The 20492-nt window shown below is 43.5% G+C and overlaps 1 protein-coding gene across 1 annotated transcript in view; it reads left to right on the top strand.

Moving 5' to 3' along the window:
- The first annotated feature begins 3008 nt into the window (after positions 1-3008).
- The window catches only part of PCNX2 (pecanex 2), a 150043-nt gene continuing 132559 nt past the window's right edge, over positions 3009-20492 (top strand). The window contains exons 1-5 of the mRNA XM_066611442.1: positions 3009-3161; positions 12753-12952; positions 13751-13868; positions 15400-15436; positions 17680-18957. Of these exons, the coding sequence (XP_066467539.1) occupies positions 3009-3161; positions 12753-12952; positions 13751-13868; positions 15400-15436; positions 17680-18957 (1786 nt within the window). The remainder of the gene's footprint in view (positions 3162-12752; positions 12953-13750; positions 13869-15399; positions 15437-17679; positions 18958-20492) is intronic.

The raw sequence follows: 20492 nt of genomic DNA, 5'->3' as shown, positions 1-20492 counted from the left end.
TGTTAATTGCTCAACTGATAAGGAGTTCTGTTCATTTCTTTGCACACCACAGCTGTTGTTCTTGGAAAAGGAGGGGGTGTTAATTGGCCAAAAAGTGGGCATTAGAAGGGAGTTGAAATATTTGGAAAGGACAGGATTTGGAATGGTCCAAACTGTGTTTAGAGGGTGTAAAATGGAAAAGAAAAATCTCAATTCCTTATTTGTGCTGTCCCTCTGCCTCTGAAGTGACTAATGAGCCAGAGATATAGATTAAGAACTAGAACCACTTTCAGCCTAGTATGACATGCTGTCTATTTCCTCCCCCCCCACAATCTCTGGACATATTTGGATGTATTACTTATAGATATCTCTTCTTTCCATAGGCTCATTTTTAAAATCTTACAATGCAATCCTAGGCATGTTGGTTTGAAAGTAACTCCCAGTATGTTCAGTGGGACTTAGTTCAAGGTAAGTATGCATAAGATTGCAGCCTTACAACATAAACTTATCCATGTTCACTCAAAGTAAGCCCCACTGATCAGTGGACCTTATTCTCAGAGTGTGTAGGATTGCAGCCCTATGCTATGAATAAGGAAGTAGAACAGATCTACAGCAAGGCATAATGTGTATAAAATTACACCCTGTACACACTTACCTCAGAGTAAATTGAACTTAGTGGGACTTAACTTTTGAGTACATTTGTACAGTATAGCATTGGGCTATAAGTGTATCTTTTCTGGTCAAAGTTGTGGGAATATGATTTAGAATTTGGCTAGGCTGTCAGTTAGGATTGGTATTTGGTAAGCACATACCATACAATCATGACTGTTTCTGTGTAGAAATGGGATATTAGCTTACCAAAAATGGTTTTGTTCAGCAGTTGTATTCTTTGGGGTCTAGATCTGTGCAAAAGAGTGTCTTGGCTTGGAACAGAGACCTCCTGCCAACCACAGAGAAAATCTTCTGAAATGTGAATGCTGCTGAGTTCAATTATCTTTTGAGAATTGTTGTTTCTAGTTTCTAGTTTCAGCCACTTCTTACAGAGAAAGCTTGTTGAAGCCTCCAGGGTAATACAGGGAGCCTGCTAGAATTGAGTGGGTGCATGTAAAATTAATGACTAATATGTGATGAGAGAATTAATCATAATTAATGATGAGGAGCAGGACAGAGCTTGCTCATCTTCTTCAGCAGCAATTAATTCTACTTCCTAGATTCAATCATCTGGAATTATTTTTTAAGTCTCGGCTAGCACTGGGCCTATAGACTACATACCATATAGGGAATCTATATTCATATCTGATCTATGAGTTCAATAAGAGCACACACACCAAAGCAAAGTTAAATTATTTGCATATCATTAGTATTTTAAAGTATTAATATTAGTAATGGTAAATAAAGTTGTGGGGTGAAATTGCAGAACTAATAATACAAGTCTTCCTCTTTTTGCCTTCAAAATGTTTTAGGAGTGTTTAGAAGAGATTTCCCATTGCTCCCTCTAGTGGATACATTGTAAAATGCAAAACCTCACTGAGCTTGATCTTCCTAATCTAAGGAAACTACTGTACTGTATGTACTGTATGTAGCTGCCCTGGGTCCCTTTAGGGATAAGGGTGGGGTATAAATAAAGTTTATTATTATTATTATTGTCTTTATATGCATTGGAATGCTCCAGTGTCCCTGTTAACCTTAGGCTGCAATCCTATACACACTTTCCTGGAAGTACACTCCACTGAACTCAATGCGACTTATTTTTGAATAGATATGACTAGGATTGCTCTGCTAGCATATATTGCATTTACAGTACCCATTTGTTGTAGGTGCAACCAATGTTTAAGTACTTTAAAAATATGAAAGTTTGATACAGAGACAGACGAAGGGCACAATCCTAACTAAGTCTATTCAAAAGTAAGTCCTATTTTGTTCAATGGTCCTACTCTCAGGAAAGTGTGGTTAGGATTGCAGATTAAGATTCTAAATAGAACAAATTTTATTACTATGTTAACCTTAGTAAGCTTATGTAGCATAAATAGTCTATAATGCTGTTTATTAGGGAAAGACAACTGAATGACTGCAATCCTATGCATGTCTACTCAGTAGCAAGTTTCATTGAGTTCAGTGGTACTTACTCCCAGGTAAGTGTATGTAGGTTTGTAGCCTGAGTTGGAAAAACATGGGGTTTTTCCATGAGAAAGGGTGCAATCCTAACCAACTTTTCAGCACTGGCATAGCTGTGCCAGTGGGGCATGTGCTGCATCCTGTAGTTGGGGGGCAGTCACAGAGGCCTCCTCAAGGTAAGGCAATGTTTGTTCCCTTACCTTGGAGTTGCATTGCCCTTACCTCTGGAAAGTTGATTGCACCCAAAGACAGGCACATAAATGTAAAGACGGACAAGCGACCTTGAATGTTTGAGGCAATTTAGAGCCCAGTCCTACTATGCATGTCTACTCATAATCCCATCATAGCGAATGGGTTTACTCCCAGGAAAGTGTGGATAGGATTGTAGCCTCAAAACCCAATCCTATGTCTACTCAGAAGTAAGTCCCATCATAGCGAATGGGCTTACTCCTAGGAAAGTGTGGATAGGATTGTAACCTTTGAGCCCACTCCTATGCATGTCTACTCAGAAGTAAGTCCCATCATAGTTAATGGGGCTTACTCCCAGGAAAGTGTGGATAGGATTGTAGCCTTACAGGATTTGCCATGAACGATTTGAGGATTTGCATGCATCCAGCGTGCCGTAGATACGATTCTTCTACGCGTTCACACGTGGTCTGCAGAGGAATCGGAGCAGCCTGCAGAGAGGCTTGGGCTGGAGCCGAGCCGAGCTCCGCCTTTTCTTCCCAGCCTTGCGCTCGCAGGAGAAGTGGCTGCGATGCTGCTGGGCGCCCCGATGCACGATGGGAAAATCCTTCGAGCATCCGGCATGGAGGTCCAGCAGGCGCCCGGCTCCAAGAAGCATCTCAGCAGCCACCGCCTGAAGCCGCGGCGGGGAGTGTGAGCGGGGGAAGAGGCGGCTGCGGCGGGAAGCGATGGGGTCTCAGGCGGTGCAGCTGCTCCGGCAGGGGGTATGGGCGGCGCTGACCGGAGGCTGGTACCACGACCCGGAGCTGAGCAAATTCACCAACAGCTGCCATCTCTATCTGTGGCTGTTCTTGCTGCTGCTGCCCATGGCGCTGCACCTGGTGAGAAGGGAGGTCCCCACGGGAGGGGGGGAGGCGAAGCTGGGTGGGAGGGGATGGAGAAAGAAGGGGAGAGGTAGGCCTCACCTCTGGGGGATGCACACAGTACCCCGCCCTGGGCCCAGGATGTGCATAGGGCTTGGGGGGCTGTGGGAAAATGCGGAGACCTTCAGAGAGGTGCAACAGGAGATGGTCACAGGATGAGGGGAAGGCATGGTTGTGGAGATGAAGAGCTGAGGAGGACCAAGAGGAGAGGTCTAATAGCAGCTCTACCATTTCCCTTGCAGGGGCTATTATTTTATTAGCATTTTATCCTCATTTATCATGGAGCATCCGAGTATATTCAGGTCACATTGTTCTCTCAAAGCTGAAGTCTTGGGAATGAGTTGAGTACTCGGACTTGGTTTTAGGTCAGCGATTTTCAGTCTTTTTCATCTCAGGGCACACTGACTAGGTGCTAAAGTTGTCAAGGCACACCTTCAGCTTGCTGATAGTTGACAAGACACACCATGCTGCTAGTGGGGGGAATAACATCCCCCAATGGCCCTCATAATAAATGACCCTCCTGCAAATTCCCACAGCACACCTGCAGACCATTTGCGTCACTCCATGTGCTGTGGCACACTGGTTGAAAATCACTGTTCTAGGTAAGCAACGTTAGGAATTGATTGTAAGATCTGTAATATGTTTGCTGTACTTATGGAATAGAATAGAAAATTTATTTATCATTGTACCCATGTACACAAGTACAACGAAATTAGGTGCTTTTGCAAGGTAAAACAAGACAAAACCAAAACGAAATAACAATACAACAAGGTCAGACAGACTACATATACAATCACCACATTACTAAAGCTCTGTTCAGCATATCACTGTACCCCCGCATTTAATCTAGACACTGCACTAGGATAGAAACTGTTCTTTAATCTACTCGTTCTTATCACCCTGCATATTCTTCCTGATGGCAATAATTCAAAAAACTGGTAACCAGGATGTGAAGGATCTCTCAGAATTTTTGAGGTTTTTGACATTATGGGAAAAATAGATCAAAGTAAATAAATTGTGTAGATAACGGGGTTTCATTTGAACAATACGGTGTACTTAATTGTATAATTAGAGAACTTTTATGCCACTTTTCAAATAAAGAGTTTGTAAGGTGGCTTACAAATCGAGAATCACACCAGCACAGCTAAAAGTTCCATTACATTTAGCTGTTCTATTGACTGACAGCATTTGACATTTAATTCTGAAGGGCTACCAGAGTTCAGAACGTCCAAATGCATCTGCAAGAGTTCATTATGGGGACGGACGGACACCTAAGACCAAAAAAAAAAATCACAGAAGAGTTATGGAAAGTATTTTGGTGTATTGCAGTGAAGTGCGTTTGGGAGAGTGTTATCCGTGAAGTTTAGTATAATCAAATATCTGAAAAAATTAACATATCCAGCAACTCTAATGTTCTGGACTCCTGAAGCCTTTTCCACAACTGGATGTAGTCACAAGGCAGTGGAGGTTTGAGATCAGAGTTTTCCTTCTCTTAGATGAGCTGCCTTTCCAGGCTGATGAGGCTCATCTACCCGTTTGTCTCACCACTGCTCCTTCTCCAATTTCCTGATACCCACAAGCCCCTCTTGCCCCTCCCCCTGCATCCCATTTGTCTCACCATTGGTCCTTCTCCAATTTCCTGATACCCACATACGTACATGTATACATACATACATGTATACATACATACATACATACATACATACATACATGATGCGCTACATACTGTCTCTGGAAAGACAACTGCTTCAAAATCAACAAATAATCCTAGGCAAATTTCTTAGTTTGGCTCCATTCAAATTCAGTGCTCCAAGTCCTCTAAGAATTTTAAAGGCAGCATCAGAGAGCTCCTGTGGGCAACATCACTGGTTGTGTTAGCGGAGAAGTCTCTGAGCTTCACTTCCTCTGCCCTTCCCCAACTACGTCTTCAGAAATTCCTCATGTCAACTTTTTCCAGCAAGTAACAGCAATGATAGGAAAAGCTTCAGTCACTGAATTTCTTCCTCTCATATAAATACTGTATGTGGAAGCACAAAGCTCCACAAGAAAAAAGTTGACACCCTTATCCAGAACAATTGAAATGTACATAGGAAGTACTTGCATGCTTCCCATCAGTTCTCCTGCATCATTACAGCATTCATGCATACATTTTTCCATCTGAAAACACACTGGCACATGGTACATGCCAAATCACTAATGTTCAACCTTTTTGGTAATTATGCTCTAATCAAATCCTAAGTACTAGATCAAAATATGATACTTAACACAATACATCTACAATAGTCCTCCCCACCTTGCTTGGTCCCTCCTGCCCCTGGTCAGTGATATCACAGACTCAACTGCTGGCACTATCAATTGAGCACCACATGCTAAATTTAGGAGAAAGTAATAAAACAGTGTCTTTTCCAGTTTCATTTCTGCAACTAACAGAACAACTACTTCCAGTTTCATTTCTAAATCTACCAACACAACACAAACCCTACAGCATCTGTGGTGTTTTAAAATCACAACTCCAATCACTCTGCAAAACTCTCACTTCTATTTATGTGCAAACGGAAGTGGAAGGAGCAGGCTTTTATCAACAGCCCCATGTAGAAATGAGGAGGCAAAGGTGACCTTGTAAATATTAAATACCTGCACCAACAGTGCTCTAAATGTCCCCCTGCTCCAGTCCCCAAAAAGTGTCCTTTGAAGTACATATTGCAAAGGAGGCTTCAGGAGTCAACCTCAAGGCAAAATCAGGAGCCGGAGTCCCTGAGGCAGTTTGTGGCTGTACACAGTCACGCTCTGGCAACTCCTGCGACGCCGCTGGAACCAACCGTATTGGCTTCTGCCTTTCCATTGGATCATTCCAGCGACGTGGAGAGGGGGGATTTGCTGCATGGGTAACAGCCTGTCCTCCATACCTTCGTTACCCAGGCTTCGCGCACTGGAGAGGACACTCCAACTGCATCGGCACAACACGGGAAGCAGCAGTTACCGGTTATAAGTCTTCGCTCGATTGGCGTAGAGCGTGACGCCAGGGGCTGCTTCCGACGGTGGGAGAGATCATTGCATCTCATTGGGCAGCTACCGCCCGTCTTAAGCTGGGCAGTCCCCAGCCAGTAAGGTGTTGCCTCGCCATGGTCCGTTAACCTCACGGGGTGCGTGGGGTTTAGGGTGAAAACCGACAAGTGGATCGACAACTCTGCACCATGCAACAGAAAACTAAAAACTCCTGCCCTAAAACTGGGCACCTGGAACGTAAGGACAATGACACCTGGCTTCTCTGATGACCTGCAAGAAATAGACGACGCACGCAAAACAGCTGTCATCGACATGGAGCTGAGCAGACTGCAGATGGACATCGTCGCTCTTCAAGAGACTAGGCTGCCAGATTCCGGATCTGTCAAGGAGAGAAATTTCTCATTTTTCTGGCAGGGAAAACCACCAAACGAAACCAGGGAACATGGTGTTGGCTTTGCGTTCAGAAATACCCTGCTGAAATCCATCATCCCACCTACTGTGGGAAGTGAAAGAATTTTGTCCCTGCAGCTCCAGTCTTCAGCAGGACCTGTCACTCTCATCAGTGCTTATGCACCGACTCTGTCGTCTCCAGCAGAAGCCAAAGACAAATTCTATGATGACCTGGCCACCACTATCAAGAAGATCCCCGTAAAAGAGCCATTGTTCATCCTCGGCGATTTCAATGCTAGAGTTGGTGCTGATAACAGTTCGTGGCCCACTTGCTTAGGTCAGTTCGGCACTGGGAAGATGAACGAAAATGGCCAACGCCTGCTAGAGTTTTGCTGTCTTCACGGTCTCTGTGTCAGCAACACATTCTTCAACACGAAGCCCCAACATAGAGTCTCCTGGAGACACCCAAGATCAAAGCACTGGCACCAGCTCGACCTGATTCTCACCAGACGCTCCAGCCTTCCCAGCATCAAGATCACGCGCAGCTATCAGGGTGCTGCTTGCGACACCGACCATTCCCTGGTGTGCAGCAGAGTGAAACTGCAAACAAAGTGACTGTACCACACGAAAAAGGAAGGAAGACCTCGCATTGATACCAGCAAGACCCGGGATCAGAGAAAAGTGGAGGAATTTGCACGAGTGCTTGAGGAATCTCTTCCAGGCCCGGTTGATGCAAACGCATCCAACAGATGGGAACATTTCAAGAATGCCGTTTACAACAACGCCTTGTCCATATTTGGCAAGAAGACCAACAAGACGGCAGACTGGTTTGAAGCCCACTCTGAGGAGTTGACACCAGTCATTGAGGGAAAGAGGAGAGCTCAAGCAGCATACAAGGCCTGTCCCAGTGAGCGCAACCTGCAGGTCCTCTGAGCTGCTCGAAGCAAAGTCCAACAGACTGCCAGGAGATGTGCTAACGTCTACTGGCTCCAGCTCTGTTCCGAGAGACAGATAGCAGCTGACACGGGCAACATCAAGGGGATGTATGATGGTATCAAGCAGGCCCTAGGTCCAACACAGAAGAAAATTGCCCCTCTGAAGTCTGCCACTGGCGAGGTCATCCAGGATCGGATGCAGCAGATGGAACGCTGGGTGCAGCACTACTCTGAGCTATATTCCAGAGAAAATGTAGTCACCGAAGAAGCGCTGAACAACATTGAGTGCCTGCCTGTGCTGGAGGAGCTTGACAGTGAACCAACCCTAGAAGAACTTCACGTGGCCCTGGACTCCCTTGCCTTTGGCAAGGCACCTGGAAAAGACAGCATCCCTGCTGAAGTCCTAAAGTGCTGCAAAGAGATCATCGTCACTGAGCTGCATAAAATCCTCTGTCTCTGCTGGAGAGAAGGTGGAGTACCTCAAGACATGAGGGATGCAAACATCATCACACTGTACAAGAACAAAGGCGACAGGGGTGACTGCAATAACTACCGTGGCATCTCTCTCCTTAGCGTTGTAGGAAAGTTGTTTGCCCGAGTTGCACTAAAGAGGCTCCAGGTACTTGCAGAGAGCGTTTATCCAGAATCACAGTGCGGATTCTGAGCCAACAGGTCCACCACTGATATGGTATTCTCCCTTAGACAACTGCAGGAGAAATGCAGGGAACAGCGACAGCCACTCTTTATAGCCTTCATAGATCTCACGAAGGCCTTCGACCTGGTCAGCAGGGATGGCCTCTTCAAGATTCTCCCCAAGATTGGATGTCCACCCAGGCTCCTCAGCATCATCCCATCCTTCCACAAGGACATGAAGGGCACTGTTGTCTTCGATGGCTCCACATCAGACCCCTTTGACATCCGAAGCGGAGTGAAGCAGGGCTGTGTTCTTGCACCAACCTTGTTTGGGATTTTCTTCGCTGTCCTGCTGAAGCATGCCTTTGGAACCGCAACAGAAGGCATCTATCTCCGGACCAGATCAGACGGAAAGCTCTTCAACCTCTCCAGACTGAGAGCAAAGTCCAAAGTCCAGCTGAAATGTCTGTGTGACTTCCTCTTTGCCGACAATGCAGCTATCACTACCCACTCTGCCAAAGATCTCCAGCAGCTCATGGATCGTTTTAGCAAGGCCTGCCAAGATTTTGGACTGACGATCAGCCTGAAGAAAACACAGGTCATGGTTCAGGATGTGGACTCACCTCCCTGCATTACAATCTCTGCACATGAACTGGAGGTTGTCCATGACTTTGTGTACCTTGGCTCAACAATCTCTGACACTCTTTCTCTCGATACTGAACTAAACAAACGCATCGGTAAAGCAGCTACCACGTTTTCCAGACTCACAAAGAGAGTCTGGTCCAACAAGAAGCTGACGGAACATACCAAGATCCAGGTCTACAGAGCTTGCGTCCTGAGTACACTTCTGTACTGCAGCGAGTCATGGACTCTTCGCTCACAACAGGAGAGGAAACGGAACGCTTTCCACATGCGCTGCCTCCGACGCATTCTCGGCATCACCTGGCAGGACAAAGTTCATAACAACACAGTCCTGGAACGTGCTGGAATCCCTAGCATGTGTGCACTGCTGAAACAGAGACGCCTGTGTTGGCTCGGTCATGTCGTGAGAATGGATGATGGCCGGATCCCAAAGGATCTCCTCTATGGAGAACTCGTGCAAGGAAAGCGCCCTACAGGTAGACCACAGCTGCGATACAAGGACATCTGCAAGAGGGATCTGAAGGCCTTAGGAGTGGACCTCAACAGGTGGGAAACCCTGGCCAGGCTGTGCAGCATGGCCTTTCCCAGTTTGAAGAGACACTTGGTCAACAGAGTGAGGCTAAGAGGCAAAGAAGGAAGGCCCATAGCCAGGGAGACAGACCAGGGACAGACTGTACTTGCTCCCGGTGTGGAAGGGATTGTTACTCCCGAATTGGCCTTTTCAGCCACACTAGACGATGTTTGAAAACCACCTTTCAGAGCGCGATACCATAGTCTCTCGAGACTGAAGGTTGCCAACACACAATGTTCTGGAGGTGCCCAATATTGCAACTTTTACTGTAGTTCAGTTTTATGGTGCAGTTCAACAGGAAACTGTAAGTTCTGTTGTTTTTGACAGGAGAGCTAGTATGTGTTTTTGTCTCCCTCACTGGAATCAGTGGAATGTAAAAGTGCTTGATTTTGATTGGACTGTTAGTTCATGTAGTGATTTTGAACTACACTGCTTATTGATTAACTTATATTTAGCCTTGATTTTAGTTAATGAATTCATTTTTTAAAATATTACAGTAGTCCAACCCAGCTGATAGTTAGCAGCATTTTTAAAGAATGAATCCACCCCTTAAGTAAACTTTATAGTGTGTAAAGATATTTTCAGACACATGTATATTAAGAGATGAAGAAAGGTTTTTCACACAAAACATTACGTGAATATCCCTTTCACATATTCCAAGTCAGATTTAATATCTGACTGTAGTCTAGAAAATTACATTAACAGCATAATGTTGTGCACACATTTCTGTGCCTTGGAGAAACAGGGTCTGGTGCAGAAATCTGGGCCACATGCCATTTCTGTGAGTTAAAGGATTCCACAAACATTATTCCATTGCTGTAGGGAGTCTCCCTCAGCCTTCTTTGTACCTGGTGAAGTTGATTCACATGTGATTTTGTCATTTCCGTATTTTCATTTACTTTAAACATTTATATACTGTCTAGTAAAAAAAAAAAAGGTTTGCCTGAAAAAGATAAGAAGCAATAAAACCATCATGAAAATCTAGTAGCAAATAAGTGGCTAAGTAGAATTGATGAACAATACATTTCAGGCTTTCAGAGCAAGCAGCAGGGAGTAAAACAACTGTTACAGCCCAATCCTAACCAGCGCTGGCTCAGCAGGGTCACACAGCACATGCTGCATCCTAAGCTGGCTAGAAGCAACCTGGAGGTCTCCTTGAAGTAAGGGGACATTATTCCCCTTACCCTGGGTAAAGCCCCATCCTGAGGAATGGGGCACTTAGATCTGCACCAGCAAAATCGCTGGTGCAAGTACAAGAAGTCCCTTGTTGAACTTTCAGGCCCCAGAGAGGCAATAAGATACAATGTGCACTGCTGCCACTGATCCCTTCCCCTTTCTGGACCTGATCCATCCCTCCCCTATCCCTTTTCCTCCCTCCCTGTGCCACCCAGTGAGAGCTTACCTGCTTTGTCAAGCACTACTCCTGCATTCAGCACCAGCAGACAGTGCAGGCCTTCCCTTAAGCGCTACTTAGTCTCCAGGCGCCGTAAATGTGCTTTATGGCATGTGAGTGACACCTTAGGCCAGTACAGCAGTCGTGGTGCTGGTGTAAACCAAAGATACGATTGTGCCCTTAGTCTCCACAAAGGCTGGAGAGAAAATAATCATTTAATGCTGCTGTTTAAAAGGAAAGAAGCTAGGTGAGCATTTCCAAAGCCAGTGTACCAAGAAGTTGCTGTGTACTTTTTTTGTAAGCACCTCCTGTACACAAGCCATCAGAAGATGACAGTGATCCGACAGGCTCATATTGTACATTGTGTTTCTTTAATGTTAACATTTGACGTGATTCTGTGCTCATGGCATATCTAGCCAAACTGGCTCTCATCACTAGCACAGATAGATGCAGTGCCTGTGCTTTATTGATGATAGTGAGGAGTTTCTCTTGGATGCCTCTTGCAGAACAGCATAGGATATTAAAGGTACAATCCTAAACATGCTTACCTGTGAGTAGACTCAGTGGAACTTCTAAGCAAAAGTGCGTAGTTTTGTGCTTTAAGGCTTGTTGACTGGAATAACTATTTGTGTGTGTTTTAGTAATCCTAATGCAGTCATCTCTGGCAGTGCAAAGAAGATTAAAGCGGAACTTGATCCTATTTATGTGAGATAAACATACTGTTCAGGATGTAATATTAGCATAGGAAACTAGTAAATCCTGGTTTAAAATAGTGATGCTGCAGAAGCACAGGACTTTGAAGTATGAACTTACCAAGTTAGGAGACTTTGGGCTTGTTATGAGCCTGTTTGAATGTGTCTTGGCCTTTCTTGCCTCCGCCTCCTTTTTGTAGCTACTGAAATACAGTACATGTTAGTGACCTTCTGCAGGCCCCTACAGCTTTGTGGGTAAGAAGACCACTGGTAAGTATAGCAAGGTATGCTGTTCTTCCTGCCGTGTTCTAGGGCCTTATCAACAGTCTTCCTTATCACTGCTACATCATATGTTTTAGCAAATGGAAAAGCAGGAGAAGTGAACTCATGGCGCCAGGATTAGGGAAGAAAGGCCTCTAGGCTTCGTAGTGTTCCTAGTGACATTATCAGAAGTCTGATAAAACCTGGAGCTCTGAATGGCCCAAAGCTTATAAGAAGTTAGTTAGGGATCAGACTGAGTTGAGTCCAAATTAGCTTTCTCTTATTTTAGGGAAGCATATAGTAAATTAAACCCAGGGTAGTTCATCTGTCTTTAGTTTAAAATGGGTTTAGAGAACAGTTGTGCAGTTGCCACATCTTAATAGAGTTCTTAAGAGTCTGAAGAATTTCAGCTACTATGACAGGCCAAAGCTAGTTTACACAGCAATCATAGGGTCTGCAAATCCAAGTTGCATAGATAATGTTATTGTGAAAATTGGGTCACCTGCAAGAGAGAATCTTTAGGGAAGGAGATGTTCTTTCCCTTAGCCCCTCCTCTCCAGGGAGTTTCATAAGTGGTTTTTGGTGGAAGAGTTTTGGAAAATTCTACTGGACCTACCTAAGGTAGCAATGGTATCTATGTTTCTTCTGCCCTCTTGCAAATCTAAAGGGGGGGGGGTTGTGTACACACAAACTTTGAAGAAGTCTCTAGTCCTCATCTTTCAACTTTTCCATGAATTTACAGAGAGAAACACAATTGCTGTCTCCTTATGTATTTTAGGAGTTTAATAATACCAGCATACCTGACAGCTTTGTTGTAAAAATGACTGAGATGGTATATGTCACGTACTTTGAAAAGCTTTTATGTACATATAAGCACTATTATAATTTCTAGGTATTAGGATGACATTAGTATCAGTTATGTTCAATATTGTTAGAAATTGAAATTGTCACACAGTAAACACATGATATTTCTTTTGGTAAGCCAATATATTAATTGCATTAACTCTTCACTATTTTCATTTCTAGGCATTCCCTCCCAATACCATCACAGCATTCATCTATTGTAGTTCTGTGACTTTGTTTTTCACAACGATCAAGGTGATCAGTTATCGCCTACATCTTATGTTTGACAAAGGTGAAGTAATTCAGCAAAAAGTCATTTGGAGAGATGGGAAGCAAAGCAAAGAAGCCAAAAGAGATAATGCTGTCCGGCATATAAGTCTCAGGTAGGTTTTCTTTCTTGTTATGTAATACTATTTTTTGTGACATAGGAACATAAGAAAAGCCTGAATGAATCAGGCCAAAACCTATCTAGTCCAGCCTCCTATATCTCACAGTGGCCCACCAGATGCCTCAGGGAGCACACAAGACACCAGCATCCTGGTGCCCTCCCTCACTTCTGACATTCTGAGGTAGCCTGCCTCTAAAATCAGGAGGTTGTATATACCCATCACGTAATCTGTGATGGATTTTCCTCCAGAAATTTGTCCAATCCCCTTTTAAAACCATCCAGGCCAGATGCCATCACCACATCCAGTGGCAAGGAGTTCCACCGACCAACCACACACTGAGCAAAGGAATATTTTCTTTTGTCTGTCCTAACTCTCCCAGCACTCAATTTTAGTGGACGTTCCCTGGTTTGGTGTTGTGTGAGAGGAAAAAGAACATCCCCCTATACACTTTATCCATCTCCTGCATAAATTTTGTATGTCTCAATCATGTCCCCACCCCCCAGGCACCTTTTTTCTGCTCTGGTTAGGAGGCATGGATGTATGGAAAGAGGCATTTGCACTGCTTACTGGATAAGAATCCATGTATGCAATTGGGTGCAGCAGATATGGTTTCTCCCTCTGCCAGAAAACTGTTAATTGTGCTGGGCAGCTTTTAGGAGTAGGAGAACAGCTAGTTGATCAATAAAGCTGCCAGTTTTCTGACAGTACTATGTACATGCACATTTGAATCAGGATTAGTGATTGTAAGTAATAACCATCATTGACTTCTTTGTTCTTTATTGTATTGAACAGCAATAATGTAGGGGATGGTAGTTTAGCTGAAGAGATCAAGCATAATGGTTCAACACCAACCATCCACAGCAGTGTCAAAGTGCAGGCAATACTCTCTCATCACTCTTCAGGACTATTGGTTAGTAAACTTTTTTTCTGGAATGATATTCCCATGCTGTTTACATAGCTATTCAGAAAAAAACAAGACCGATATAGTAATGGCATATTATATGTTCTCATACTTCAAAGGAATACTTTAAATTGACAACAGTTATGTTGTATTAAGGTCTGATTAGTTGCAACTAAAGTCTATCACATGTGTTATCATATTGGTTGTGTATCTATTCCGCTATCCTCTAAACAATCCTGAGGCAGCTAATAAAAGTGTGAAAACAATTTGATTTGTAAATTTAATTTACAATAAAATCAAATTTAACAATTTAAAATAGTAATTAAAAACAGACAACAAATGAAATGTAACAGAAGCAGCAGATACAGGGACAACTTGCAGGCCGAAGCTTGGTGAAACAGATATGTCCTGAGCACCTGTATAAAAACAAAGAGAGAAGGGGCTTCCTTGAGGTAGGGACTTCCCCTTCTGGGGGCCTATCACAGAGAAGGCTTTGTCCCACATTTATACCATTCAGATGTATGAACCTATAATAGCACATAAATTGCCTTTGTTCCTAGAAGTATTTCACATTAACGTTAAAAATATTAACATAAGAACATAAGAACAGCCCCACTGGATCAGGCCATAGGCCCATCTAGTCCAGCTTCCTGTATCTCACAGCGGCCCACCAAATGCCCCAGGGAGCACACCAGATAACAAGAGACCTCATCCTGGTGCTCTCCCTTGCATCTGGCATTCTGACATAACCCATTAATACGTTTTATACGTATTAATACGTTGAGTATAATTGCATCTAGTTTGCGTAAGTATTATTTGGGGGCAGTGAAACAAACATAATTAGAAAAGTCAGAAGTATGTGGCTGCCCAAACAATGTTTTTAACTTAATAGAAATTAGGAGTGAATGACAAGTGCTTTATACAAGGTTGAATTTATTACACAGAAGAACACGATGAAAACTAAGGTACAGTGGACCCTCAATATCTGCAGGGGATTGGTTCTATGACCCTCATGGATGGTTCCATGGATTATGAAATCTGCGGGGCTTTGGGGGGAGGAAGGATTGAGGCATTGCCAGAACTCAACTGGGGGCCGTGTCAGGCCCTCTGGAGGTTGCACCAGCCTCCCAGTCTCCTTAGAAGGCCTCTTGAATGCAACCGGAAACAACTTCCAGTTTGTGTCTGTAACTTCTGGTCACATCTGGGAGGTATTCTGAGGCCTGGGAAGAGCTGTGCAATCCTGTCCCAAGACAAACTTCTGAGTATCTTGGGAGGAAAGGAGACAATGAAACTAGGACACTTTTGGAAACTGCAATCAATTCTAATTGGTCAAAATCACAAAAACCTCAGGGATTTACCCATGTTCGCTTGAAATGTGCAAATCTCCAGCCCTTTCAGGCCAAGCAAGTAGATGCATGTGCCTTCCTAAATTTAATGGGCTGTGGGTTGTCTCCACTATGATTTGCTGCTGCAGAATAGTCAAGTTCTACAACATTTAAAGAGAGTCTGTTGATTGTATTATGCATCTGCTTCATTTTAGGAACTGCCAGCACAAGAAACTCTTGAAGATCTGAAAGGTACTTTGTGGATCATTTTTGTTACAGTAATTAAATTGTTCTAAGAAAAGAAAATAGCACTTCTCAAAGTGTGCTCCACAATCATAAAGTAAACTGTGACCAAAACTTATATAACAAACGTGTTTGTTTAATTCAGAGAGATTACTTGCATGAACAGACACCTTTCAAATTTAATTTAGTTTCTCTCTTCAGCTAAATAAATGATCTCTACCTCACTTCCTTCCCATACTTGAAAAGTTTTCTCTCTCTTTGTGTCTTCCCCTTTTGACTGTAGACATCCAAACAAGAAGCTAGTTGTTAAATTTGAAAAAGTGTTGTTCCCCAAAAGCTTTGTGAGTTCCCTCGCAGGCATTGTCTTCCTGAGATGAGCAGAGGAATCCTAAACCTGGCTACCTAGATGCAAATCCTTCTCAGTTCAGTGGAACTTACTCCCTTGTGAATGTATTTAAGATTAAAACCTTGGGGCCCAATCCTATCCAACTTTCCAGTACTGGTGCAGTTGCAGTGCAGCCCCTAGGTTAGGGAACAAATGTTCCCATACATTGGAGAGGCTACCATGACTGCCTCCCCATTACAGGATGCAGTGCATGTCCCATTGGCATAGCTGCACAGGCACTGGAAAATTGGATAGGATTGGACCCTTGGTTAGCTTTCTTCTGCCTGCCCTTATCTCCTTCCTTTAAACTGAGATCATTTTATTTGAAACGCTTGACTATTTGTGCATTTTTTGTAGAGAGGAATTAGCTCCTTCTCTGACCTGTACATAGTTCAGATAAACTAGACTTCTGGATGTCTGATTGGGTTCTGAATCAGTCTTCTGAGGATCTGAAGTGGCATTTCAGAAGTTAGGAAAAAATACGTTCCTGCCAGAAACTCCAAGGCTTTTCAACTTTGGCATGAGGGCAGGGCCAGACAGTCAGTGAGGCCAGCTGCAATGTTACCTCAGGCAACAGATTAATGGGGAGGGGCACTCATATCTGCCTACCTATTTACCCTCACTGCTCATTCTTCCACTTCCTCAATTGGAAAAGGAAGAACGGAAGAGGAAGTATGGAAGGAGGAGAGTTCTGAGTTAGATTATAGAAGAGTGGGAGGAGCAGAGGTTGGCACATATTGGGTAAAAGGTGGCAGCATTTGACATGCCACCTCAGGTGTCTGGAGGTCCTGGGATGGCCCTACATGACAGTATTACTTCTTCAACACACACTATAATCTACACAGCTTGGATCACTGTGGCCTTCCCAGTAAAAACTGGGTGGTTCTTACATTGCATTAGATGCTGCAGGTGGGCGACAGATTATTCACCAGGTGGGTCATCACTTTGCTCCCAATGACAATTCATGTTGTCTTTACCATGTAACCACTGCATAGGAAATTATCATATCTCTAAGTTTTTCTGTTCTGATGTTTGTTGTTTTTTCCATATGCTCTTACTGTTAGGGTCAGCCATCGTGTCCTTATAGTCCCTTCCATGGTTCTCCAAAGCAATCTTTGAGACTTTTTTCATTATCCTAAATCAGGGGTGTCCAAAGTTTTTGGCAGGAGGGCCACATCATCTCTTTGACACTGTGTCAGAAAGATGGGGGAAAAAAAGAATTAATTTACATTTAAAATTTGAATAAATTTACATAAATTTACATAAATGAATATATTAAAGATGACCTTATATGAATGAATGAAGGTCTTGCAAAAGCTCAAGGCCTATAAAAGGCCTTGCACAAAGCAAGGCTGGCCTTTGCTGCCGCTACTGCATCAGAGACGTGAAACAACAAGCAGTGGAGGGAGCCCTCATCCCATAGCTCACGCAAGAGGTCAAACAGTCATCCTCATGCTGGGAGCTGTAGCGTCAGCCCAGTGTGGGCTCCAACAAATCTCTGGAGGCTCACTGGAGGCTGGGGGCTCCCTGAGGGCCACACTGAGAGGCCTTGAAGGCCACAAGTGGCCCCAGGGCCGGGGTTTGGGCACCCCTGTCCTAAATAGTCCTAAATCCTAATCTTCCCTTCAACTTTGTGTTGCATACAAAAAGAGAATAAAATGCCAGTATATTGTGGTGTCAAAAGAAATGCAGTTGTGGCTATATTCAACTGAAAGCTATGACTCTTGAATGCTGCATATTTAAATGCACTAGGCACTGTCCCAATTATTTTCATGGGGAATTTAATGCAGAGTTTTCTGGAATGCGTATGATGACAGAACTTCAAGCTTCATTTGTCAGAACTTTTCTTTGTGTCTTTTCTTATTAGGAGTAATGGTTTTGGATGACCCACCTGCCCCACCACTTTCATCTACCTCACCCTGTGTCAAAGCAGATATTTTGTCTGCTTCTATGGCACTTATGTCAAATGCTACCACATCAGCAATTGTGGCCAAACCAATGGAGACTCTTATTGGTAGTGCAACCAGTGAAAAAGAAGAGAAAGTGCAGCCTTCTGGCATAGAAGATACTCTTCTTGATAAAAGTGTGGTTAAAAAATTGCCAAATCTCTCTCTGTCTCAATATGACGTTTTAAAAACTGGCATTTCCTTTGAGCCTTGGAGCAATGATAATTCAATCATTCTTTCTGAGCATTTTAGCAATCCAAAATGTTTCAAGAAAGAGAAATTGCTAGATACGTCTGCTCAAGACAGCATTACTAGTAGTTGTCCACAGTGTCATACGGTGGCAGCCAAGGGAAATGACGGACCTTTGGAAAGTTCTTATACTGATGACATGAAAGTACGTCTTGATGATTCTGAGAGTGAAGTAGCTGTGGCTCTTGTTGACAATTCTCTCCCTGGAGATCCACTGTCGCTACATGAACCCATTAAGATAGTTATAACTATGAGTAGTACCCAGAACTCAACCACTGATTTGGAAGGGTCACTCCATCTGAAAATGTTGAACACTGAAAAATCCAGCTCAAATCCAGATTCTGGTGTTGCTATGGTGGATCAACACAATAAACAAAACAATAATGACCAGATGAGAATCCCTGTGATTACTTTTGAACTGTCTGATGATAGTGGAGGTCATGCTTATCAAGAAGCAAGTGAAAGTTTACGAACGCCAGACAATTTAAATGTAGATGCGTCATCCAACCAGTGTTCTGGCTATGAATCTGGTGAACAAGACAATGTCATAAAAGAACACAGTGATAATCCAACAAATAATCATGTTGACATAAGTAACTGTCCAGAAAATGCTTCTGGGAATGTGGCAGTCACAACTTCACATTCAAAAGAAGGACAGCAAAGTTTGGGTCTCCCGTCTTGTAAAGCAGCTCATGAAAAGAGACATGCTCGTGTGCTCAGTGTAGACAGTGGGACAGATGTCTTTTTAAGCAAGAATTCTACAGAGACTGTAAGTGACAAAGAAAAACTTTTACCAACCTCTAAGTCTGACCTGGAAGCTAAAGAAGGACAGATACCAAATGAATCTAATTTCTTGGAATTTGTCTCACTGCTGGAATCCATTAATACCTCAAAGGCAACTGTATCTGACTGCAAACCAGAGACCAGAAAAGATAAGGGGGTAGCTGCAGGTATGCTGCATGATTTAAAAATTATTTGTCTCTTCTTTGTATGACAGATTTCCAGGCACCTGGTTGCATTAACAGTGGTTGTCACTTAAGCCAGAATAGCTGCTTATACCCAAATGTGGCAAGGAGTAACACAGTGTATAACCTTTTTTTAATGGAAAAGGTTTGAAATACCACATGCTATTGCATATAATGTTGAACCAGTGATGTCAAACTCATTTCACATAGGGCGCAATCCTAACCCCTTATGTCAGTACTTTCCAGCACTGGCATAGCAGTGCAAATGGGACGTGTGCAGTTGGGTGTCACTCATGGAGGCCACCTCAAAGTGAGGGAATGTTTGTTCCCTTACCTCAGAACTGCATTGCCTTATGTCAGTGCTGGAAAGCACTGACATAAGGGGTTAGGATTGTGCCCATAGTGGGCCAAATAACTTTCATGACACTTGCTGAAGGTTAGAAATGATGTCACTAACCGGATGATGACTGCAAAGTAGCACTTTGTTCTCACGTAGACACTCAACTGCAAATGACAGAAGAGATAATGTGCAGATCCCAGATATGGGAGAGCCCAATTATCATGCTGAAAAAGCCCAGTTACCACTGAGGCAGACTCATTGCCAACGCCGCTTCTGCTGCGGCATCACTGTAGTTTAGCAGCTCAGTGGTGGTCTGCAAAGTGAAACCTTGGCAGAAGTGGAACAAATGACACCTTGGCATCATCTCTCACCCCTCTTGGACTGTCCCTTCACTTGGAGTGTTCCTTGCCTTCCGAGGCCTTCTTCCATCTCTTTTTCCCAAAACCTCAGCAGAAATGGCATTGCTGAAAGGGCAGCACCAGGAGGGTCCAGTTGTTATGGGGAGCCGGATAAAGAACTTCCAGTGGCTACATCTTGCCCACAGGCCTTATCTTTGACACCCCTGCTTTAAACTATTTAAAAGTAAGTTTCACACACTCTCTCTCTCTCTCTCTCTCTCTCCTGACATGAAATTGATGCTGCAATCCTATGCTCTTTTGTGCAAGGCAGTACATAGGCATAAAGCCTAACATTTTGGGTTAGCTTCCATCACCAGTATCAGGGATCACACAGATCTGTGATTATCCCTCCTGTGCTTGATCAACAGCGGCAATCTATATTTCTCTATTAGTGTTTCAAGGATGTCCCTGCATAGCTCAGCAACAAACAATCCAATCCTATACACATCTACTCAGAACAAAATCCCGCTGTAGTCAATGGGGCTTACTCTCACATTAGTGTGGATAGGATTGCAGCCAGACACCTTGCTGTTCCCCCCGTGGATAATCAAAATACTCCCTGTGCCCAGTAATCCAAGAAAAATCATATGTATTTCTCAGTACATAGTTGTGCCAGATGGTGTACGCCTGCAGTTGCATACAGTTGATACAGCGCAGTTGTTGTTAATAATAATAATAATAATAATAATAATAATAATATTAATAATATTAATAATAATAACACCTCACCCCAGCACTGTCTGTTTTAGTGGCTGTCTGCTGGTATTCTTTTGCATCTTTTT

This window comes from Tiliqua scincoides, chromosome 1 (assembly GCF_035046505.1).
Source record: "Tiliqua scincoides isolate rTilSci1 chromosome 1, rTilSci1.hap2, whole genome shotgun sequence".
NCBI classification, from domain to species: domain Eukaryota; kingdom Metazoa; phylum Chordata; class Lepidosauria; order Squamata; family Scincidae; genus Tiliqua; species Tiliqua scincoides.
The sequence above is the reverse complement of the archived record's forward strand: the minus strand, read 5'-3'. Positions and strand labels throughout refer to the sequence as shown.